This window comes from Podarcis muralis, chromosome 1 (genome assembly GCF_964188315.1).
Source record: "Podarcis muralis chromosome 1, rPodMur119.hap1.1, whole genome shotgun sequence".
Taxonomy (NCBI): Eukaryota; Metazoa; Chordata; class Lepidosauria; order Squamata; family Lacertidae; genus Podarcis; species Podarcis muralis.
Window position 1 is genome coordinate 80797520 of NC_135655.1, and position 23543 is coordinate 80821062.

The 23543-nt window shown below is 43.3% G+C and overlaps 1 protein-coding gene across 7 annotated transcripts in view; it reads right to left on the minus strand.

The window, feature by feature from the left end:
• COL18A1 (collagen type XVIII alpha 1 chain) overlaps window positions 1-23543 on the minus strand; it is a 154351-nt gene that overhangs the window by 21642 nt on the left and 109166 nt on the right. For all 7 annotated transcript variants that reach the window (XM_077932764.1, XM_077932751.1, XM_077932760.1 and 4 more), the window contains 17 exons: window positions 15268-15406; window positions 14088-14197; window positions 12897-12923; window positions 10920-11135; window positions 9532-9558; window positions 8495-8557; window positions 8258-8344; window positions 7553-7606; window positions 7235-7393; window positions 5852-5914; window positions 5659-5703; window positions 4193-4324; window positions 2829-2900; window positions 2139-2165; window positions 1055-1099; window positions 796-858; window positions 91-126 (listed from right to left, as the gene is read on the minus strand). In XM_077932764.1, coding sequence (XP_077788890.1) covers window positions 91-126; window positions 796-858; window positions 1055-1099; window positions 2139-2165; window positions 2829-2900; window positions 4193-4324; window positions 5659-5703; window positions 5852-5914; window positions 7235-7393; window positions 7553-7606; window positions 8258-8344; window positions 8495-8557; window positions 9532-9558; window positions 10920-11135; window positions 12897-12923; window positions 14088-14197; window positions 15268-15406 — 1365 coding nt within the window. The remainder of the gene's footprint in view (window positions 1-90; window positions 127-795; window positions 859-1054; window positions 1100-2138; window positions 2166-2828; window positions 2901-4192; window positions 4325-5658; window positions 5704-5851; window positions 5915-7234; window positions 7394-7552; window positions 7607-8257; window positions 8345-8494; window positions 8558-9531; window positions 9559-10919; window positions 11136-12896; window positions 12924-14087; window positions 14198-15267; window positions 15407-23543) is intronic.

Here is a 23543-nt window from a genome sequence, read left to right on the forward strand (position 1 = left end):
ACCATAACATGTTGTGTGCACACAAGCACTCATACATGTGCACATACACACGCAAACAGAACTTCTCCTGAAATCCACGGAGGTACTTACTTTGGGCCCTGGGTCTCCAGTGTCACCCTTTGTTCCCTGAAATGAGAAACATGGGGGAGACAAACACATTTTCAGGGAAGGATACAGTTTTGCACAATGGAGAACTGTGTCTGGTGAAGAACTGTGTGGCAAGTGACAGCCAGTGTGGTCCAGCAGATGGAGACCTGGACATAGATCCAGAAGATCTGGGCTGAACTCCCACACTTCAGTCATGGACTCATTGGGTGGGCTTTGGGTCACCTAACATCACTCAATCTGTTCTCCATTTACAAACAAGGAAGAAGAGTGATCCCTCTCTTGGGACTATCCTAGGGATGAGTGCAATTAATATTGTTGTATTTGAGGTGTGTAATAACTTACAGATGAGGAGAACAACATTGTCACTCTATGAGGGCACACACTAGACATGGGAGATGAGAATAATACAGCTGTGAAGTCCATGTTTCTGCAGGGCTTCTTCCTGAGCTACACTTACACACAGAAGGCTGCATCCAACTAGGCTCTACTCAGAAGGGAGCCATCTAAATGAACAAACACAAGTCTGTTCGTTTCAATTGGATACAACCTATTCATTATTTGTAGGGGTATCTTAATTTTCCGCTTTTTAGCTTTCAAAAAGAAACATTTGTAGGATATTCTTTTCTGTGAGTTTGTCCGAAAGATGCCAAGAAAGAGAGGAATGACTGCACTGAAATTCATGCTCACCTGTGGTCCCGGAAAACCCTCTAGCCCAGGACGACCATCCAGACCTGCCAATCCAGGGTCTCCCTGCAAACAATCAAAGGAGCCTAATAAGGGATCCTAACCTTCCCCACAAATGCCACTCAGCAATCCAGTCCAGCTCCCGTTAAAATACTTCATAGCAGTACAGTAACAAAACATCTCTTAAAAACCAGCAGGCATGGTAGGGGAGGTGGAGACAAAGTTCTCCAAGTACTTCTCAATATTTATGACATGGTCTTACCTTCACTCCAGGCAAACCTGGGAGACCAGGGCTGCCGACATCACCCTGAAAATTAACAAAAAGACAGGCAGAAGGCCTATTTTTACTGGTCACATTAAATAAAAGATGTGCTCTGTAATTTTTCTATTTTGTTTTTCCATTTGAGTCCTAGTCCATACTATCTTTTTGTGCTGTTGATGGTGGGATGGAACTTGTGACAGTATGTGGCAGTATGACACGTGTGCAGCACCATCTAAATTGAAATGGTCCTGCCTGTGCTCTGCTAGGGCAGTTGGAGTGATGCACCTTGCCTTTTGACCAGGGGTAGGCAACCTAAGGCCTAGGGGCCAGATGCGGCCCCATTGCCTTCTCAATCCGGCCCGCGGATAGTCTGGGAATCAGCGTGTTTTTACATGAGTAGAATGTGACCTTTTATTTAAAATGCATCTCTGGGTTATTTGTGGGGCAGAGGAATTCGTTCATTCCCCCCCCCCCAAATATAGTCTGGCCCACCACATGGTCTGAGAGACAGTGGACCGACCCAAGGCTGAAAAAGGTTGCTGACCCCTGCTTTTGACAGTTCTGTTTTTGGGTCAGTATGCATCCTTTGTGAGAGCCAAGACGTTGCACCAAAATGTAGAGGTTATCCTAGTCTGAATGACAAGAGACAGGACTAAGGAAAGCGTCGTAAGAGCCTCATCTTGCTGTTCTATAACCCTTCCCTACCCACACCTGATTCATACATGCCTTGCAGAATATATTTGCACCAACCTAGTTCAACACTCTGAGTGCTTCATTGTAACAACACCACAAAACTCAGTAGTCCTCTGCCCACTCAACCTACCACCATCCACGTTTTGCCTTGTATAGTGAACTAATATGATTGGCCTGTTATGGAAAGGACCTTAACTTGAATAGGAAAATGATTTTTAAAAAAGAGCACTGGACACTAAATGGAGTTCAGATCAGGCAGAGAGATGGATACCTTCATTTGTGGGTGCAGTTCTGGCTTAAAACAAGCCAAGCCATACTGCCTACCAACCAACTAGTTAAATACAGCAGCAAACAACAACAACAACAAAATAGTAACAACAATAATTCTGACCTTGAGTCCTGGAAGCCCTGGTGGTCCCTATAAAAATAAAAATGGTCATCAACTCAATTCTGTCAGATTTCATGACCTATAGAAGAGCACAATCTCCTCAAAGCCATATTTATACCTGTTGTGTGTATTTAGCATCCATTAACAATAATGACATAGCAGGATCCATGTTTTATAGCGTAACTTAAGGTCTGCTATTCAGATTTTAAGTATCACAGTCTACAGGCAAAGTCTGTCTTTTCAGAGTGTGCCTGACACTCAGCTGTGGACTAGGACATTAACATGGCAATTAGTGGAATATGCTTGTTTCTGCAAGAAGAACAACAACAGACCGAATGTCTCCAGCGGGACACTGGCAACATGGAAAGCTTTTAATGCATGTCCAGTATAGACTCAGGTGATAATATGTCATCATCCTGTAGATGAGGGGGTCAGAAGATAACTTCAAAAGCTCATAACTTTCTTATTTGGTCTGCACCCCCCTTAATCACAAGTGGTAACACATGGCCACACAGTGCTATAAGGTTAACCTCAACACTCATAAAAAATATAAACTGATTAGCAGCCCATTCCTATGCATCTTTAGTCATAAATAAAGCTTGTGTTATTCAAATCCTGCATGCTCCCAAGCAGGTGTTCACAGGGATGGAGTCTTTGGAGGAAGGCAATACTGAGAAATGGAATGAGGAATACCTGTGGCCCTTCTGGTCCACGTGCTCCAGGAACAGCAGAAACCAACGGCAGCCCTGAGCCCTCCATGTCATCCTAAGAAAGAATGGATGGCGTTAGTCTCCAGGCAGAACTGTCATCAGGTAAAGCCTGTGGAGAAAAGCCCTGATCTCTTCCCATCCATTTTGCTTGAGCAAGCCAGACATATCCAAGTTCCCAAATACACAAGCACAGGATAGGTCCCTCTGGAAGCAACATCAAGAAATCCCAGTGAGAATGAACACTAAGATAGTCACATCCCCAGGAGCTTCCTACCATCCTCGCCCCTCTAACTCCCCTACAGGTGTTTACAGGTGACTTGGCAAATAATTAGCTGAGAAGTGCCACCGGACACTCAGCTGCAATGTGGGTAGGAAACCCTTTAAAAAAGAGAGAGGCTATGGCCATGCAGCCTTTTGTCCCTCACACTAAAGTCCCTTGTCCATCACTGACCAACAGAAAACCCTGCAAATGACCAGCTATGCCTGTTTCTAAGTCACTGGTTCTTGATGAGCTAGACTTGAGCTAAAGAGCTCCTTTTATTTTCAATATTCTGCTTAGTTCCTTTGTTCTCTTCCCTTTCCTTCTTTATTCCTAATAAACGTTATCTAATCAGACAGTTGATTCTTGCATACATTGTTGCCAAAGTCACAGGGTTAGTGTAAAAATTCCCATGTGCCTAAACCACTTGGTTCATTTCTATTGAGGTACGGAAATTGGGATTGACAGAGAAATGCCAGTTGCTTTGGTCTTTGAGAGAGATGCAGTGGATAATTCTGACCATCTTCTGCTCCCTCAAACTACTCTACTCTTCCTTGCTTGCTTGCTTTTCCTTATACCTGGAACTCCCTTCTATGTGATGCCACTTCACTCTCACATCCTTCAAATCCCTCTTTTCCCAGGAAACCTTTGACTCATCTCCTACTGAAGCAAAGTCTCAACATAGTCACCATATATTTAAATCACCCCTCCCAAAGAATGCTGGGAAGCGGAGTTCAAGGGGGCTGGAAATTGTAGGTCCCAGGATTCTTTGGGGCAAAAGGAATGACTGTTAAAGTGATATGAATGTGTGGCTGTAACCTGTGTGTAACTTAATTTAATGCACAGTCACCTATTTACCCTTGCCTCCACTTGTCTCTCCTCCTTTTATTGCCGTCATCCATGTTCACATTTAGTTTGAAAAGAGGAACATTTCTCTTTGTTTGGTACTCTGCTAAGCACCTCACACACTGATGGAACAACTATTAGTAGTACAACCAAGTTTTTCCAACATTTTGCACTTCGTGGGTCTTACGGAGCCCACGGAACAGTGGTGTGTTCAACAATGGCATTTCAAATACGGTACTCACAAATCCAGGCCCAAAGGCTGGACCAGGTGGACCAGGAGGACCAGGTTGTCCTCGGGGACCCATGGGCCCAGGAAGGCCTGCCAGGCCAGTTTCACCCGGTGCTCCCGGCAACCCTGCATCTCCTTTACTGCCCTGGAAGAAAACAAGAAAGGATGTTTGAAAAGAGCAAAGAGAAGGAAAGTACAAGAGGGCCAAAAATAGCCTGGCAATAGGATATTGTGCACAGTATTTCTGAAAGAAAACCTTGCAATGCTGCCTCTCTCTCGTTACATGCATTACAAACATCTGTATGTGCATCACATCCCAGAATGGCACATGCTTCTGATCTGCGCTCTGTTGTCAGATGCTCACACTGGTTGAAGTGTACAATGCCACAAGTGTTACAATGATGTAAGTGTGTGCAGCTGAACAGAGGAAGCACCCTAAATTGCATAAAATTGGGGACTAACTCAGCCTGCATATTTTGAATTTTGCAGCTGCCGAATTGCAGCTGACTTAGCATGTAGATATGCACCACACAGAACCTCTTAATGCACACAACAGTTTATTTGCACTCCCGTAATGGAGTGGTTTCTGTGGCCCAAACTGGTGGTCTACACACACATTTAGGTCTTTTACATAAGCAAGTGTACTGGGGATATGTAAGGAAATCTGACGTCAGACACACTGGCTTCAGGACTGTACCCAAAGTCTGCATTTTGTCCATTATCAGGCAGAACATGTGCACTAAGAAGAAAAAGTAAATTATGGTCTACGGGAAGTGTAGCTTACAGAAAATATAGACTGCTTTTATTTTATAGCTAGATGTGATTGTCTTATCAGTGTTCAATAATAAAGGCATTCTCATCTGAAATGTTTTTAAGCTTGCTTTTAATAAAATAATGTCAAAAACGCTAAGGTTAGAGGAACATCTTCTTTTACATCTCTTAAGAGTGCTGGGTTAATAGAAGGAGATGTGTCTTTTCCAGTGCCTAGGTGAGAAAAGAAACCTTACATGGTTATTTTTATTTTTTTTAATGGGACTACCACCACCAATTAGGCCAGTTCAAAGAACGTGTTAGAAAACACTCAGAGCTGCATGTCATACTGCAATAGAGGGCAGGGGGCTTTCTCCCCACAATTCCACAAACCATTCAACATGCAGGATCACACTGTATTGTTATTACACCTCTGCACACATATCAAACTGCATTTTTTTGTGCCACACAAACACATGCGCAGAGATGTTACCTCCATTTTTTGTCTTCCCCTGTATGGGGTTCTGTAGTAGTAAGAAAGTATCTCTAACACATCAGGGGAGATAGGAAGCAGAGTGTTCTAGTTAGGTGGGGGAAAGTAAATGGAAAATAGGAAGGTTGAGAAGCAGGAAAAGAAGATGAAATGTCTGAACCACCTATGAGAAAAAGACAACCTCAGTCTTACTCTGTCCTGTCCTTGTACTGTACCCAGAAAGTGAGCTATTCTACCTTAGGTCCAGGTGCTCCTGGGAGGCCTAGTTCTCCTGGTTCTCCCTGGAAACAGCAAAGGAAAAGAAGTGTGAATGTGCTTTTCTTTTTTTACTAAATTCAAGCCAGAGGCAGCCTATTTTCTCAGGCTTGCTGAGGCGGGATTACAGCTCTGTGAAAGGAACTTGCACAGCTAAGAGAGAAATATACGTACACTAGCTCCATTCAGTCCAGGCTGGCCAGCTATCCCATCTTTTCCTGGAGAACCGGGAGGGCCCTGGAAAAGATTAGAAAAGGAAAGTTGTGTTAAAAGCTGCCATCAGCCAGTTTGCATCCATTAATCCCAAGACCATTCCTTGTCAAAGGATACCGTCTCTTCCCTGTAAACAGAACTACATATTGTACACGTCTTTGTGTACTAAAAGAATGAAAGCTATTTTCCACTGGACACAACTTTTGCAGGGGGGCATGTGTTGGATTTTTATTGGAAAGATTGCAGTGTGTGTGTGTGATTTATTTATTATTTTATTTATTACATTTATATAGCACCTTTTTCTTCCAAATAGCTCAAGGTGTTATACACGGTTCTCCTTCTCCCCATTTCACCCTCACAACCCCATGAGGTATGGTAGAGCAGGCACAGGCAAACTTGGCCCTCCAGGTGTTTTGGGACTACAATTCCCATCACCCCTGACCACTGGTCCTGTTAGCTAGGGATGATGGGAGTTGTAGTCCCAAAACATCTGGAGGGCCGAGTTTGCCTATGCCTCGGTTAGGCTAAGTGATGGTGACTAGCCCAGGTCACCCAGTGAGCTTCATGGCTAAGTAGGGATTCAAACCCTGCTCTCCCAGGTCCTAGTCCAACGCTCTAACCACTAAATCACACAGGCTCTCAGTGTGAAACCTTTCCCTTGCTCACTGTTTCTTCACTCCAAGGTGTGTCCACAAAGCACTTTTCTCCCTGTGATGCTCCGGGTGTGTGTTTATTCATAAAAGAAGCTCCATTGTTTGGAACTGTGCAGAGAAGCAACTTGGGACAGATTATCACACACACGCCCCAAAGGAAAAGTAGGTTGCCCTGTGTTCCACAAGCTACTAGTTTAGATTGTCATACTTGCACCTCTTGGCTACAAGATTATGAAATATTCACATTATTATATCTCATGCTTATATTTGTGATACCGTTTCAGCTTTCGGTGATGCTCACACATATATAGGACTATTTGTGACCTATACCTAAAGCAGCAGAACAGAAGCCTAAAGTTCATATGCATCCAATTAATCAAGACCACGTTTCAGGTTACCTCCCTGAAAATGCTACTAACGCAATACAGGGAGCCTATAATATGCAATAACTTTAGGGGTTTGGTAACACCTGGCAAGCTTTTACTTAGTGCACTAACTCCAGCAACCCCACAGGAGCACAACAAAGCAGCAAGCAAAGGCTCTCACCCCTATCCATGCCTCTGAAACTGCAGTGGAAGAGTTGACAACCAAAGCCAAAGCCCCATAATACTGGGAGCTGGGGCAGTTTCTGGAGACAGACTCGCATTTTACCATCCTCAATTATTCCTTCTCTGCATCTTCTTTAACTTACAGGAGGCCCTGGAGGTCCTGGGCTGCCATCTCGACCTGGCACTCCAGGGAGGCCAGGGGGCCCTGGAAGGTCACTGCCATCCGTCCCAATTCTTCCAGGTTGTCCTGGCAAGCCAGGCACACCAGGTGGTCCTGGGGGCCCGGGTTGTCCTCTGGGGCCCTGAAACACAACAAATAGGATTCAAAATCAGGTGTGAACATATCATATAAGAGAGCATTTGTGGTGCAAGTTAACTTCTGAGGTGCATGCCATACCCCACCTCCCCAGAAGAAATCCTTCTGAAGGCAGCACCTGTTCACACTGCTTTTTGGTACTTACACGTAAGGTTTCCAAATCCCCTCCAAAACCAGAGCCTTCCATATCGATAAATGTCTGGAAGAAAAGCACACTGTTCTATAAGCGCACCAATGAGAAATGCTACTGGGGTAAAGAATTGGGCCCAACTCTGGCTTCCTTGCTGTGAGTTTAACAGTGTAAGGAGTTAAGTTTATCCCGAATGAGAGAGTCAGACTCAAGACATTGTGAAGGGTGTTCTAATAATTGAGAAAGAAAAGTACTCTCTCAAATTGCCTAGTATTTATTTTTTCCTTTGTTATTCAGTGGTTCAGCCTACAAGGGCTCACAGCACTTCTTACAATAAAACATAACATTGGTAAAAGCAGCACGATATTTAAGAGCAAAACAGATCATAAATACAGCAACAAATACAGGATGAAAAATAAACTCTGAAAAGGTCTGGGCAAATAAAATGATTTTTACTGGATGTAAAAAAAAAGAAAAAGAAAACACGCTCAGAAAATTAATGCATACAATAAAAAATTATGCCATGCACAGACTTGTTATTTTTTTTAATGGAAGAGTGGCTTATAAATATTTAAATAAAGGAGGGGGGGTAGAGAGGGAAGGGTGAACTGTGGCTTCAGAGGAAAGCAAACAGCTACACCAGACAGCTTCAACCAGAGGGGGCAGTGACAAGGAGAACAGCTTCTTCCCATGCAGTTATTGTGGGTATCTGGGACTCACCAACTTGTCCAGTTTTGAACTGAATCCTGGTTGCCCAGGTGGTCCTGGTGGCCCAGGAGAACCTCTTGGACCAATGCCTGCATCACCCTAGGTGAAGAGAGGAAATGACAGAGATGAGAGCATTGGCCACACTTTCGCAAAGCAGCCACAAATGAAATCTGCTCAGAAAACACCGATGGCTGCTGAACTTGAGAGTTCAATGATACCAGAATATGCCCATGTGACGGAAGCTCATACCTTTTCACCTTTCTGGCCAGGCTCTCCCGGCGTCCCAGGGAATCCTTGAGGGCCAACATCACCCTGCAAAGGAAATAAGTCAAGGAAGTGATGACGTCTGGGTGATCCCAGAAGAGCCACACAGAAGCATCTAAAACATGTTTATAAACACACGCACACACACAGTTGCACATCATGCCCCAGTTCACACACCACACAAGGTTTTCTTCTTGGTTACAAGCTCATGAATAATCTAGAGAAAACCACAAGCCCAGGTTCAAATGGTGCATTTGGCTAACTCAGCACATCACAGCTGCAGACAGGTCTGTGGAGGAAGAAAGCAGCTGCAAGCTCCTTCCCAATTTGGTTTAGAGTGACATGCAAGGCAGCTGAAAGTCACCCCAAGATGAAGTGCCTTCTGATGAACAGCACCTGCCACCTGGGCTCTACATTAAGAAAATCTGTTTTAGATTATAGAATAATAGAATTGCAGAGTTGGAAGGGACCCTGAGGGTCATCTAGTCCAACCCCCTGCAATGCAGGAATCTCAGCTAAGCAACCATGACAGGTGATAAAACCAAGTTCCTGTTAAGAAGCAGTACACACACCATGCATGCTGGGGGCTTAGTTTACAATGTTCTAACTATTTTGACGTCTCATAAACAAACATTTGTGACAAAATACCATACACAGACATGCTTGAAAGTGATGCAATAAAGTATTTCTATAAAATATTAATACATTTAAAACATTTTTATTTTAAAAAATATTTTTATTTCATTTTCACTTATTATTATTTCTAAACTATGATCAGGTTGTTTACTGTTATGTTTACTGTTACTGTTACACAGCACTTTGTCTCCACCAAAAAATTAAAAACTCCAAACAGGGATTTCAAAGTTCAGGAAAGGGAAACTCCAAGAACTGTAATTATTTTCTATACTCCTAAAATAGGCAAGAGAAGAGAGAAACAACTTCTTTATGCAAAGGGCTAAAGTTAACTATACCAGTTGAGGAATTTATCTTGAAAAGTTGAGGGACAAAAGAGCAGAACTTACTGGTTTACCATCCTCACCAGGATCTCCCTAGTAAGAATAAAACGTAGGTTAGCAAATGCCAGACATTTTCTAAAAAGTTGTAATTCAGCAGCTAGCATTTCAAGCTGCCCTAAGTCCCGGGCCTACTTTTCTTGGTACCTCTTCAGCACTTACAAAGCAATTGGGTTGAGACAGCTGCTGGGAAAGGCAAGCCTAAAGCCATAAACACCCCATGAAACACAGGAAAAATCCCTCCTGTAAGAACTTTCAAATGGTTTTAAAAATATACACGTACACTTGCCCTTCACCAGAAGGTCCCAGGGCAGGTTACAGTAAGAAAATATAAAACAAATAGAAGATTTAGAACCATAAAACAAGGAAAAAGCAATGAAAAACAATTCAAACATTTAAAAACAACTCTGTATATAGAAACGGTTAAAAAATAGCTACAGTACAAAAGCAGACTGCAGGCTATGAAAATCTCCACTTAAAGGGCTTGTTGAAAAAGGAAGGTTGTTGAAGAAGGAAGCAAACAATGGGCAAAGTGAGCCATTGTAATATGGTTGGGAATGAGGAAGGAATTATTTGAGGCGGCTCTGGTAAGGTAGTAAAAAAGACATTTTAAAAAAATAGGAGCAAGGCAATGATCACACAGCCACATGTAGGAGGAACAGAGTATGCAGTCAAAAAAGGAGAACATTTCCCTAAAGAGAACATTATGAAGAAAACAAACTCGGTAACGGGTGAAAGATTGATGGCTAATTAAATTACTTGTAGGGATTACATAGGTGAGAATTACTTACATTTTGAAATCTCCATTAAAAAAATACCATCTGGGGGTCTGGTACACGGGATCACCTGCAGCTCTAGAGGTGTTTTCTAAGTTGGCCGTACACCAGCAGTTTAGGCACTTGCTGCTTTCACAGATCACAGTAAATCAAAGTTTACTATGAAATGCAGTTGGTTCCTGCTTCACTCCTCCCCTTACATGAACAAGAGCAACAAATCACAGTCCCTGTTTTTGTGATACATCTGAGCTGGGGATTATGGCTTGTTTTGCTCCAGCCCGTGAAGTCAAGGTTTATTCTTGGTTTACCAATCATTATTTGTTTGAGTGAAACAAGTTACAATCCTAATCTGAACATGACACCAGGACAGGAATTGTGGTTTGTTGCTTCTGCTCATATTACAGAAAGAGCAAAGAAGGCACCATCTGTCTGGTAAACCATTAACTGGTAGTTTAACTACCAATAAACTATGGTTTACTGTGATGTGTTGACTGGGCCATTATTTTAACAGCAAGGATTCAAAGACTGCAAGTGGTTTGCATATCTGAAGAACCCCTTTTCCTCTGTAACACAAACCCTGTACTTGAAACCAGACATTACCTTAAAAAAAAGTTTACTTACTGGCTCTCCGTCCTTCCCAGGCAAGCCATCTTTCCCAGGCAGCCCTGGTGGCCCCAGGGGTCCTGGAGGCCCAGCAACCTGCTCCACCACAGAACCGTCAGGGCGCTGCACGATGGTCCCAGGGGGGCCGGGGGGCCCAGCAGGGCCAGGAGACCCTTGGTCACCAGGCTCCCCTTTCTGTCCTTTTGCGCCTGGATACCCAAAGCCGGCATTTCCCTAGACATGGTTGGGGAAGAGAGAGATGTGGAAAATGGTACTATACCCTCATGAGAATATAGAAGTGGGCATCTGCCAGATGTGACCCCCTTTACTACCAAGGCCTTCCTGCTTTCCTCTCTTAAAAGTATTTCTCAGCTGATATCCATGTGCATTTTTTCTTTGCCTTCTTTTATTCCAGCCGCAAATCCCTATGCTCTTCAAAATAATTTCTACTGGCATGCTCAACACCAGCAGTGCTGTAGATAAGGAGGTATTTGAAGCAAGGAAATATCCTCCTATGGCACACAATTGCCATATTGCAAATACAGATAGCCATAGCACATACAGCTATGCACACCAACAGAAAAAAGCAACACATGTAATTTTCAAGGAAAGATGAACAGTAAGTCTGATATTAATTACTGCCAGGTGCCCAGGGTCACACCCTTTCTGCCCATATGGGGCCAGTCCAGATACTGCTTCGCCATCCTGTCCAATCACCACCTTGGGTGGCAAGAGAACTAAACAGCTGCAGCACAGCTCCTTAAAGGGCCCCCGCATGTGAGCGACAGGGTGAGCTGCAGTTCCATCTCCATTCCTTGGTATCTTGCAAGAAGTCAAGGAACTCTCACAAAGGTGTGTTGGTTGCAGAAGAAGAGGAAGAAGAGTTTGGATTTGATATCCCGCCTTTCACTCCCCTTCAGGAGTCTCAAAGCGGCTAACAATCTCCTTTCCCTTCCTTCCCCACAACAAACACTCTGTGAGGTGAGTGGGGCTGAGAGACTTCAAAGAAGTGTGACTGGCCCAAGGTCACCCAGCAGCTGCATGTGGAGGAGCAGAGACGCGAACCCAGTTACCCAGATTACGTGACTACCGCTCTTAACCACTACACCACACTGGCTCTAGAATGTTCTAGAATAAGGCTGTGCATCAGCATCCTGGCTCCAGTTCTCTGTTAGTGCAGAAATTACTGCATCAGAAACTACCACTCAGACCCCAAGGCACTATCTGGGCAATTGCTCATGTGGCGCCACTGAGTGTTAAGAGACCAGATGATGGTGATGGTGACAATGATGAGGATTTTATTTGTACCCCGTCCATCTGACTGGGTTGCCACTCTGGGCAGCTTCCAACATATATAAAAAACATAATAAAACATTAAAGAGTTATATTCAGTAAAATATTTGGTCTGGAGTTATAACCAGTAAAATCTTAGGGATATTCACTATTTTACATAAATCTTAGGGGTGCATTACTGGAAGGATGTTGTTCTGTTATAGCTAGCATCCGTTTCAATCTCTGGCATGCCTGTCTGGACCCCTAGAGAGCCACTGCCAATCCATATAGACAATACCAAGCTAGATGCACCAGTGGTCTGACTGTGTAAGGCACAGCTGCCTATATTGCTATACGGATGAACTTCTAATTTACATTTAAAAATCCAAGTGGGACCTGCAACAAAGTGTTGAAGTGATGAATGCTTCTGCTCAGGGTTTCAGCCAGCCATGGCCCCTTCAGGTCACTCCATTCTATTCCTCCTCTCCCCCTTGTTGTCAGTTCTCTCTCACACAGCTAGAGCCTCATGGCTACTAAGCACATTCAGCTCCCAATGGGCTACTTTGGAGATTCACCCTTCTATGGTGCTGTTTTGGCTATATAACAATCCCCAAACTGAGAATGAGTTCACTATTAGTGTATAGGATAGCTGGAATCCACCTAAATAAATTATCGTCACATGAAACCACTTTTAAAAGCAAACAATGCAGCAGCTTGGCTCACCTTAACACCCAGCTCTCCTTTTTCTCCCTGCAAAAACAAACACAAGGCTTTTCAGTATAGCAAAACATAGCAAAATGAGGTTTTAGGAAACAAACACCCGTTGTCAAATCCAACTTCCTTTTGTGGCAAAGGAAATTAGTTCATGGGTCATTTCTTTGACAATGGATGAATTAATTGATATGTTTTTCAAAGAACAAGCAACCCACACCTCACATCCCATAAGTTAAGTTTTCTACAAGACCTAAAAAAGGAAAGTTCACAGTACAGGGTTGCAAGCAGCATCTCTTTCAAAAAGGGGGAGCATTAGTGTGTGATGAGCGTCAGAAGCCTCCTTCTTCCTGGTTCATACACTTCAATATTCACCTCTTACCACACTCTACAATGAGACAGGCTAGATTTTCCCCAGACTGGTGTCCTCCAAATATTTCAGGCTACAGTTCCATCAGCCCCAAGCGGTGCAGCTGGACTGGCTGGGGCTGATGGGAGTTGTAGTCCAAAACTTCTGGAGTGCACCAGGTTGAAGAAAGCTAAAGTAGGCCTTGTGTCTTTCCACTGAACAAGCAATTAACACTAAGAAAGCTGTCCTCTGCACAGCTGCTGTTCCAGATTTATGTATTGAGCATAAATATGACTGAAAGATGAGAGAGAGAGCAGAAAGGTGCTGGTGGTGGGAAATGATTTCACATATTGGCAGCAGCAGGATGTGAGCAGGTGTCATAATTTTGATTATCTCCGATCTTCATGGCAGTACCAGGACTCCTTGAGTTCCTTCCTTCCTGAAGGCTTTTGTTCTAAAGCTTAGTGTTACTCTCTCCTCCACCATCCACAACTCAGAGAGAATCACGGCAGGATGAGAATTACAGCAGACCTTCTCAAATTTGTTTACAAACTGACTAGATTTGGTGAAGAGTCACTTCACTGCACATGCAAAAAAAAAATCACCACGTTTTCCCCCCTTCATTCTGAAAAAGCAAAACGCCACTCATCCCAGCCCAACAAGATGCTCAGAAACTCCAATCACAGTGACTTCTGCAACAATGAAGGCATCCGGGAGGAGGCAAAGCTCAAGGCAGGGAGTAAGTGATGCGAAAGAGGGTGATGGCGAGACTCTATTTCTTTAGGTAGCAACAATAAAAACTTTGTCCCTTTTGGATGAAAACAGGAAAGGAGAGCCACACGTAATCACATTACCTTTTCGCCTTTAGCACCATTTGTCGGCAGAACTCCACCAACTCCAGAGTCCCCTTTTGTGCCACGTTCACCTTTTTCACCAGGGTCTCCTTTTTCTCCTTTGACTCCAACTATGATGGAAATATAAAGATAAACATGTGTAATTATCTGTTGTGAAGGTAATTCTGCATTTCTGCAAAAATGAAAGAATGAAAATCAAGACGCTTGGCATTCAGATTCAACATGAAAACACTGTCAGACATGAGTGGACTTATAAAGAAAGGTCTTTTTCTTCTTTATAATTCTAGTGGTCATGTCAAGAGTTCTGGTAAAAAGGGTTTTTTTTTAGTAGTATTACCTACTGACATGAATGACATTTATAAAAGTGTCCTCTTCATTAAATTAACTAAAATAATCAAATAAACAAACAACTATTGGTGCCTTTCTATACCCTCTCAACTTTAATCACAAGACCTGACCTTCCAAAGCCCCAGTCTGAAAAATCATGGGTGATATTTAATGGTAGACATATTCAGTGCATGCTTTGAGTACAGCATATCTTTCATACAAGGGGTGATAGATGTGGCATAAAAAGAGGCTTCATTGGCATTCTCTCTGCTGTAGTTCAAAACCTGTTTCCTCATAGCTGCTCAACTGAAATTGCACGCTTGCATACCAATGAACTGAATGCTGATTCAGTTGACAAACATGCCCCAGCCCATGTTTCAAGGGGCATTGAAGTATGTGTTTATACACACACACACACACACACACACACACACACAATTGCAGAACTGTTCCACAGGTGGGAAGTTGTGACCTTACAGGTGCCAGGCAATCCGTGTCATCCATAGCCAGTTCCATTAACATGAAAGTGGTTTGTTTATCAGTGCCCACTGCTAGAGAGGAAAGGTATGTTTCGGTTGTCTTCAGTAAGGATGCTTTCAAAATCAGTCCTGCTTTTGTGTTTAAAAAAGCTACGTCTGGTTCACCCTAACTCCCGAGGCCTACATTTCTACTTGCTCTGAGCAAGCACCACAAACATTTTTCCCTTGCTCAAGCTTAACATGAGGAATGTGTGACATTCAAGGTTTTTCTTTTCCACTCATTTCTGTTCAGCACTATCAAGAAAACTTGAATAGTCAGAACTATAATGATTTTTTTAAGGGACTGTTCCCAACCTTAGAAAAGCTAGACTTACCTCCTGAAGACAATGGGGGCCCCTCTTCTAGTTTGGTTAATTCAGTTTGCAGGTGGAGTTTCTCTTCTGGCTGGGTGGGCTTTTTGGCAATTGGGGGAGAGGTGACAGGTGGTGGTTCTGGCAGACTTGAGAGTGATACCTGGACCAAGGGAACAGGACTGAAGTAAACAATCACTTGTTCTGGCATAGGCAACCTAAGGCAAACTCTTTGCTCCTGCAAGCCTAATAACAGGGAGCTCTTGCACTGTTGATCCTGCGCTGTAAATACTTCACCTCAAAATAACAAGGAAAATTTGAACTGCTTGAGAAAAAGAATAAAAGGAAAACTCTTGTCATCTAATTTTTGAGGGAAACACACACAAAACTGCTGTTGGAAAAATACTTTCAGGTGTTGCAGAATACAAAACATCTTCAGAAAAACCAGTCCAACTGGCAGACAAACTTTGTTTCAGCAAAGTTGAAGCAATGCTTTGGGATAATACAGCCTTACTCAGATTCCCGGGTCTTCTCTATCAACTGAAAAACTACTGAATGTTTCAAAATATATACAAAAAAAAAAAGTTGGTTTAATTCATGCAAAGCTTCCATTTTCTGAGTTTGATTAAGCTCAAAATGGAAGTTTGAAATCAGGAGATAGAGATTTTTCAGAGACATTGATCATGGATATATGATTTACTGGGATGGAATGGAAAAGAAATAAAACAAGCAAATAAATGTACTTTCAGGACAGCTGGTTTTATCTGCAGTTACTATATTTGCAGTCTGATCCTATGTATGTTTACTCAAAAGCAAGTCCTACTGAACTCAATGAGGCTTCCTCCAGAGATGGGAGGAAAGCAGCCTTAAAACAAAAGACAGCGCAGTTTTGAAAAGTTCGGTGTTGTTATGAAGTTTGTAAATGCAAGTTTGATATAATTCAAATATTCATTGCACACATACTTCTTCCACCCGCCCCCCAGAGGTTTCAAAATTCCCAGAAACTTTACATATTTGTCTAGAAAACAGAGATCAGATTGTCTGCTATTACACCTCTGGCCAGTGGGTGGCATGGATGTTCCACATATAAATGCATGAAAAAAAGTGAAGATAGTCAGGAAATCTCTTCGAGCCAGTCATGTGTCTAGCATCTTTTGTCCGAGTTTACATCATTGGATAGAAACTAGAATTGTTCCCTGTATTAATGAAACACTTGCACACTACTGTTTGCCAGTGAGGCATGATGCTTAAGAGTGTTCCAGGTTCAAAATCCTAATGCTGCTCAGCTACGGAGCTCATTTGGCTGATTTTGGACCAGTCACTCTCTTGCACCTCACAGGGTTACTGCAATTTGTTACAAAGGAAGCCAGTGTAGCACAGATGTCCAACCCTGGTTACGGTGATTTGTTAAGGTGCTGAGAAGTGTAGCTCTGACGGCTAAACCACAATTCCTTTTGCATAATTGTTTTTATTGGAAGCTATACTCTCTACCATGGGATGGGGGGTGGCACTGTGGTCTAACCACTGAGCCTCTTGGGCTTGCTGATCAGAAGGTCGGCGGTTCAAATCCCTGCAACGGGGTGAGCTCCTGTTTTCCAGTCGCAGCTCCTGCCAACCTAGCAGTTTGAAAGCACGTCAAAGTGCAAGTAGATAAATATGTACAACGCCGGAGGGAAGGTAAACGCCATTTCCATGTGCTGCTCTGGTTTTTCCAGAAGCGGCTTAGTCATGCTGGCCACATGACCCAGAAAAACTGTCTGAGGACAAATGCCGGCTCCCTCGGCCTGTAAAGCGAGATGAGCGCTGCAACCCCAGAGTCGTCTGCGACTGGACTTAACTGTCAGGAGTCCTTTTCCTTTACCATTTTATACTCTCTACCCTCAGGAATATCAACAGCTCTTCTTTGGATAAATATCAGCAGCTCTTTATGTGGAGAAATAAATAGTTAAAATGTGAGTAAAATAAAAAGCACACCTTGCGCATGTTTGTGCACACATGTGCATGCATACATTAACTCTTCCTTCAACGCAATGTATGATGATGAGTCTTCACATAAAAGCTACTGAACATTTCTGTGACAGGGCTTTCTGTATTGCAAGTTCTAAACACCCCTGCTCCAGAGACCCCTTTTAAGAGACATCATGACATTATGTCATGAGTACAGGTTGTAGTTGGCTAACATCCACAAGAATTACCAGCACATAGGCATCCTTAAACATAGGTTGAATACAGGAGGCATTAAGCAACACTCTGCTTGAACAGTGAATTCTGGGTCCTGCAACATTTGGGGCCAAACTCACAGAAAATTCTAAGGACAGAGTTGCTAAGCTCATTGCTAAATAAGAGCACATTCTGGGCAAACTGGCTGTTGTGCTCGTGAGTCTCCTCCCTTACATTTCCATTCATTATTAAATTTGTTCAGAACTGATCCAAGCACAGTGGCTTCCAAGGACTAATCTGCAATGTATAGAATCAATTTAAAAGTACAGTTATCATGAGTGTTGGTGCATGGCTGCATTTATTCCAGAAAAATTAAAGACACACATGAAAGAACATCCCTGACTCAAGCCCTTGTGTTTATTGATTTAACACTTCAGTCATGTTGGTCCAGGATTCTATATGCTGAGCAGAATCCAGGCTGGCTTCACCAAGTGCAAAAATATACTTTGAAAAAATAAACCTTGGGAAGGCCATTCTCTGCAATGAAGTGGTTGTTTTTGCAACTTGATCTTGCATTAGTTCTGGCTGGGAGGATGGCTCTTATCTCAAAGCCAGGCAGAGATTAATGGTAATCCCATGCAAAAAGGAAGGAAAGGAAAACTTTCAAGTTATCTAATTTTTGCAGGAAAACACACAAGGCAGCTGAGAAATGAATAGGCTCCAAGCACCATCCATCAGCTACCCTGTGGACATACTAGTGGTGATTTTTAAATGTATATTTTTACAAAGAGCTGCATGAACAAGGAAGTGACACTACATTTCTGGGGATGCTGTTACCCATCTTTAATAAGATACAAGGAAGAGTGGCAAATTCAAAGCATGTGTTGTCAATGTGTGGCAAGAAACAGTATGCTACTGCAGAGGCTACCATCTGGGAGGAAAACGTTAAAGATCTCACAGAGAGCTGTAAAACATCCCCATGTTTGATGCGTGAACAGAATACAGACTCAACAAATTAGACATAAAGGGTATTTCAAAAAGACCTCAATCCCTGGAGTTGATGTCAAACATGAACTTATTTTGCAGAAGAAAATTAGTGTGCAAAATGTGCTAAATAGCAACATGAATGGGGGCGGGGGGGGGGCAAAACAGCAGGAACTAGACATTAAATGCCATCTGTGTCAATAATGCAAGCTTTAAAACTGAATGGGGAAAGTATAATGCTGCACTCATGAATTTCCCAGCTATAGGGTCTTAGGACGATGCAGAAGAGCTCCCAATGCCACCGGAAGTGGGAAATTGCTGCCTCTTACCAAAAACACTGCTGCCAAAATGGTAGCAAGTGTCACAGAAAGGTGTAGCTGCCCATCAGCAGAATTCCTACCATGGATCCTCCCAAAATGAGGTAGAGTCGTAGGTGAGGGGCACAGCTACACCAGATCCTGACTAACCTGTCTCGGTCCAAGGATCCAGACAGAAATGCCAGAAATCAAAGTCAGGACAGAGCCTGGCATAAGTAATTCCCTTTCCATTGACTCAAATGGGAAAATCTCATTTTGCCTCACCTCGGGCTCCCTGCCTCAGCTTGGAATGGCTTCGGCACTGTAGAGCTATGACTGATGGACCAGGGCAGAGCTCAGGACCTCTGGATTCTAAGCCATGCAACTGTTCAGTAAATTATTTTAAAGTGTTAGTGATGCAGAAGATACACTGATTAGGGATCAAGGGGTTTGTGCAGTCTTGCTACAAAGCAATAAAGCTTGTTGCTACAGAGAAGGAAGAAAAATCATTGTAATTATTTTTATAAAAGTTGCAGTAAAGATGCTTTAATGTTATTGTGACCAAACATATGAGGTTCAGGAAGAGCAATTTTCTTCAAAGTGCAAATATTTTTTGCTCACATCAATATGTTTTTTTGCAGAGAGAAAAAACACAGATACTCGTCATCAGTCCAGAAAGGCAAGGTTTGTGGGTCTGGTGGAAAAGGCTATTGGACTGCACTTAATTTGCCCATATTTCCACATTTGCCTGTATTTCATCATCCAAAACGTTGCATTGGTGTGCCAGGAGCAAACACCCAACAATCTGCTCACATACACATTATTGCTGGACTAGCTTGGGGGGGGGGGGGACGACGGGATTAACCATGATGTGGGTAATCAGATGTGGGCGAGACAAAGAGGAAACCCGAAGAAGGAGAAAGTTAGCAGAGTCTAGGATTATGTGACGCACCACTGAAAGCAATCAGCAGCATGCCTGGTATGCTGTGCCTAGCCAAATGCTTGGAGGTTGCCAAAAACCCAACAGCAGCGATCCTCCATTAGTAGGAAATGAGGAGTCCAGCTTGACCAGCTGCCTCAAAACATTATTGCCCTGGAAAAACCTCATATCCTCAATCATACAGATGTCTAAGCTTGGACACATTATTTGGATTAGCACAAAGGGGCAAGTTTCCAGGCTGCACCGCACATCTGGTGGAAAGAGGATAACTAGCAGATCATCTCTGGACTCTTGAAATCCTCTTTCGGGTAACTGAAATGTACAATGCTTGAAGCTGTGGCTTTAGTGTATAGAAAAACAAAGAAACGCATGGGCATACCATATGTACACTATATACACAGTGATAACACCAACTTGCAGCTCTCTTTGTTGAGAAACTTGCCAGCTTCGTTCATATCCTGGCAACTGCTAACTGTTATTGCAATGAGCTGCACATGGGGAGTGCTTGAAGACTCTTCAGAAGTTGTTGCCAGTAAAAATGCCATCACCGGCATTGCGGCCGAACTTAGAATTTGGCTGAATTTAGAGAAGTGGGTGACACTGATCACTTTTCAAAACCGGCAACCCGTTTGCTTTCAAGCAAGATTCTGGACACTGGTTATCACTTATTAAAGCTTGGTGTGCACACTTCCTCCCCACTCTGTGCCTTCTGAGACTAGCCCTTCTTTATCCAGAAGCAAATGCAGGAATCCAGGAACTTCCAGGAACTATCCAGAAGACAACAACAGTCTCATTCATTATGTAGTAGAAAATAAAACTCAAAGAGGGCTGGATTTAACTAACAAGTTAAATGCAAGGACTTGCACTAGTACAATGGGGCTTCTCCCCTCTCTTCCCTCTGTGTACCCCCATGCCCCCCCCAACTGTCTCAGGAGAAAATTGAGAGAAGCTCCAGAACGGTATGGAGTGGGGAGGAATGATCCATCAGGCAAGCAGAAATAAGGTCTTAGGGCAGGTAACAGCAATTTAAAATTCAGTATTAAAACAAATTTAAACAAACAGAAGTCACAGAAAGAGGGAGTGTCACTCTAATCCCATTTTATCTTTTTCTCCACTGCCACCCAACTCTTCTCAGATGGGCAGTGTATTAATAATAAAATAACAAATTATTAAATAAAATAACAAATTGTTGTTGTTGTTATTTGTTACATTTCCATTACTAATGCTAACAAATAATAAAATAATAGTAAGGTCCCAAACCCTGGCCCCTTCCTATCCCTGCTTTGCAGATTGTAACTTCTCTGGACAGGAGCTACATCACTTTTCTTTTCCATAAAATGCTCAGCATACTGCTGTTGCTAAGTAAAACACAAAGCAGCAGGAGGAAATCAAATTAGAACATTACAAATGTTCTAATTACACAGTACATAGATCATTGTCTTATAAATGAAATAACACACTGGGCAGAGACCCCTTTCCTTGTTGAAATGACCCTTGTGTTAAGGCAAGAAGTTATAGCATGAAGTTACTTGCATGAGCAGAATGTGTGGGACGGTAAGAGGTGCGCATATGCACCAGAAAAAGTTTGGCTGGCATGTGCTGATCTTCCCAAGTTTTCCATTTATCACCACCCTGACCTCTTCAACTTAATGCTACATAAAGAATCTCACCCTTCGCTGCTCAAAGGAAAATCAACACTTATTTACCAGGTGTTCAAGGTTCCTTGTAGCTCTTATGTATTTTCTCCTTACAGCAGTACAGTCGTGTTTTAGAGGCAATTAGAAATCCAGCCCAGCTTCAGGTTTCTGCTAACTCAGCACAAGGTTAGCTGAAGGAAGAAGGGGGTCCCTGTCATTGTGCTGGCTTTCTTTCCCCAAATATATACTTCCTAAGGGGAGTAAGCCAGATGTTTAAGGGAGTTTTCACAAAAAAAACACATTTTAAACTTCTGAAGCTGGATTTGCTACGGTGTGTGTCTTTGACATTCAATAAGCAAATGTAGCAAATACAAAAACAAATCCGGTTGTCATCCAGCCACACTTTTCCTAAAGTCTACACCTCTGTGCCCTGTTTTCAAATTGGTCCGGGGCTGGGTGTTCCCACTTGTGATTTTTGCCTGAGATTTTACTTGGGGAGAGACCCCTGAAACCCCATGTTTTCCCATTCATTATTCCTGAAATCAATAGTTCGCTTTTCATGTTGTTTCCACCTTCAGCTCCACCCACCTATGTCAGAGTCAGAAAATCAGAGAACCTGAGAATCAGAAAACCGGATAATCAGGCAATCATTTGGCATCCACAAAAGGAGCAAGGACTCTTCTGATCCATATTATTAAAGACAGAAAATAAAGCTGTTTTTGGAACCATCACAACCAATCAAAGCAAACAAGCAGAACATGAACATGTTTTGCACATATATTATTTGATCACAATTCTATACGAGGACTAAACAAGGAAAAGTAAAATAAAAAATTAAGCATGCAGAGAAGCATGCTGCTCAAAGTTAGAGAGGCAACTGGAAAAAAATATCCAACAGGGGCAGGGGCAGAAAGAAGGAAAGGAGGTGGAAGCAGACCGCCCCAACACAATTCCCAGGTTTAGAATAGGGTTTTCTGTGGATTGATGTCTGTTCCAATGCAGCAGTAAATAGTGGGTTTTCCCAGGGGAAGTGGAGGGACAAAGAACAAAAGCAGAACACCTCTCTTGGACCCATGATAATAGATTGATACAAAATACTAGAAATCACAGGACAAAGTGTGGATGGACCCTAAGTGTCATGAACTGGCAGGACGATGGGGAGGAGGAAGAGGATCCTGACAAGGGGTGTAGCCAGGACTGGGCACATCTGGGCAAGCTGGGGATGGGGAAGGAAAAGATGGTGTAGGAAGTACTCACAGGGTGACGGAGGATGGCAAGGAGGTGAGGGTCAGTGCACAGGAACCAGAGCAGCAGGACCCCTCACCAGAGCCAGGGGGGCCCCCATCTCCATGATCATGGCAGGCTTGGAGGCATAGGGAGCAGGGGGGGGGGAGATGATATTGGTGACTGAAGCAGGCAAGGACCAACAGCCCAGCTCACTAGCTGCCCAGGTGGGACTCGCTAGGTCTGGGAGAAGGTGTGTGATTCCTCAGCTGGAGCAGGTGAGGGTCACGTGACTCTTCAAGCCCAGATGCTGCTATCAGCATGCAGATTAGAAAAGGGCAACAGGTGCTGTGTCTGCTCAACTGCCCATGTTGATGGACCTTGACTTGGATGCCTCTGGACCTCTCATGGGACTGTGCTTGCGAGGGGCTGGCCTGCAGGTGCCCTGATGCCTGGGTCGGCTGCAGAGGCAGGAACCTAGTCTGACTGAACTTTGGACTTGTTGGCCTGCCAGACTGCGTCCTAGCATCTGCTGTGGGATTGTGCCCTCCAGCAGGACATGCCGCCAGGTACCCTGTGGTTCAGGGCACTAAGAAAGACATCAGCTTTCTTTCTCAAGTTGATGATAATAAGTAAAAGATGCCAGCTTTGCTTTTCAAGTTCCATTGCACCTTTCAGAGCACAATGTTTTTTCTTATCATTTTTACCTCCCCCCCCCCCAACTTCTGCTGCATGAACTAGACTGAAAGATCACAAAGTGCCATGTACCATGGGACTGGACAGAAGAGCAGAAGAAGTCAACTAGATGCCTATTGGCCAACTAGATGCCTATGGGAAGCCCCAAAGCGGCACTCTCCCCACTTGCGATTCCCGGAAACTGGTGTCCACAGGCATATTGCCTCTGACGGTAACCTTAATCATCTCACACATCCTTGCTTTTTATCTTCTTCAGTATATACTGATGCCACACACAAAATGGGTAACTTTCTGCTGTCGTCATGGCTAGAGGTGGTTCTTCTTTGCTACACTACACATCTTTTGCATTTCCCTGCTGGAAAT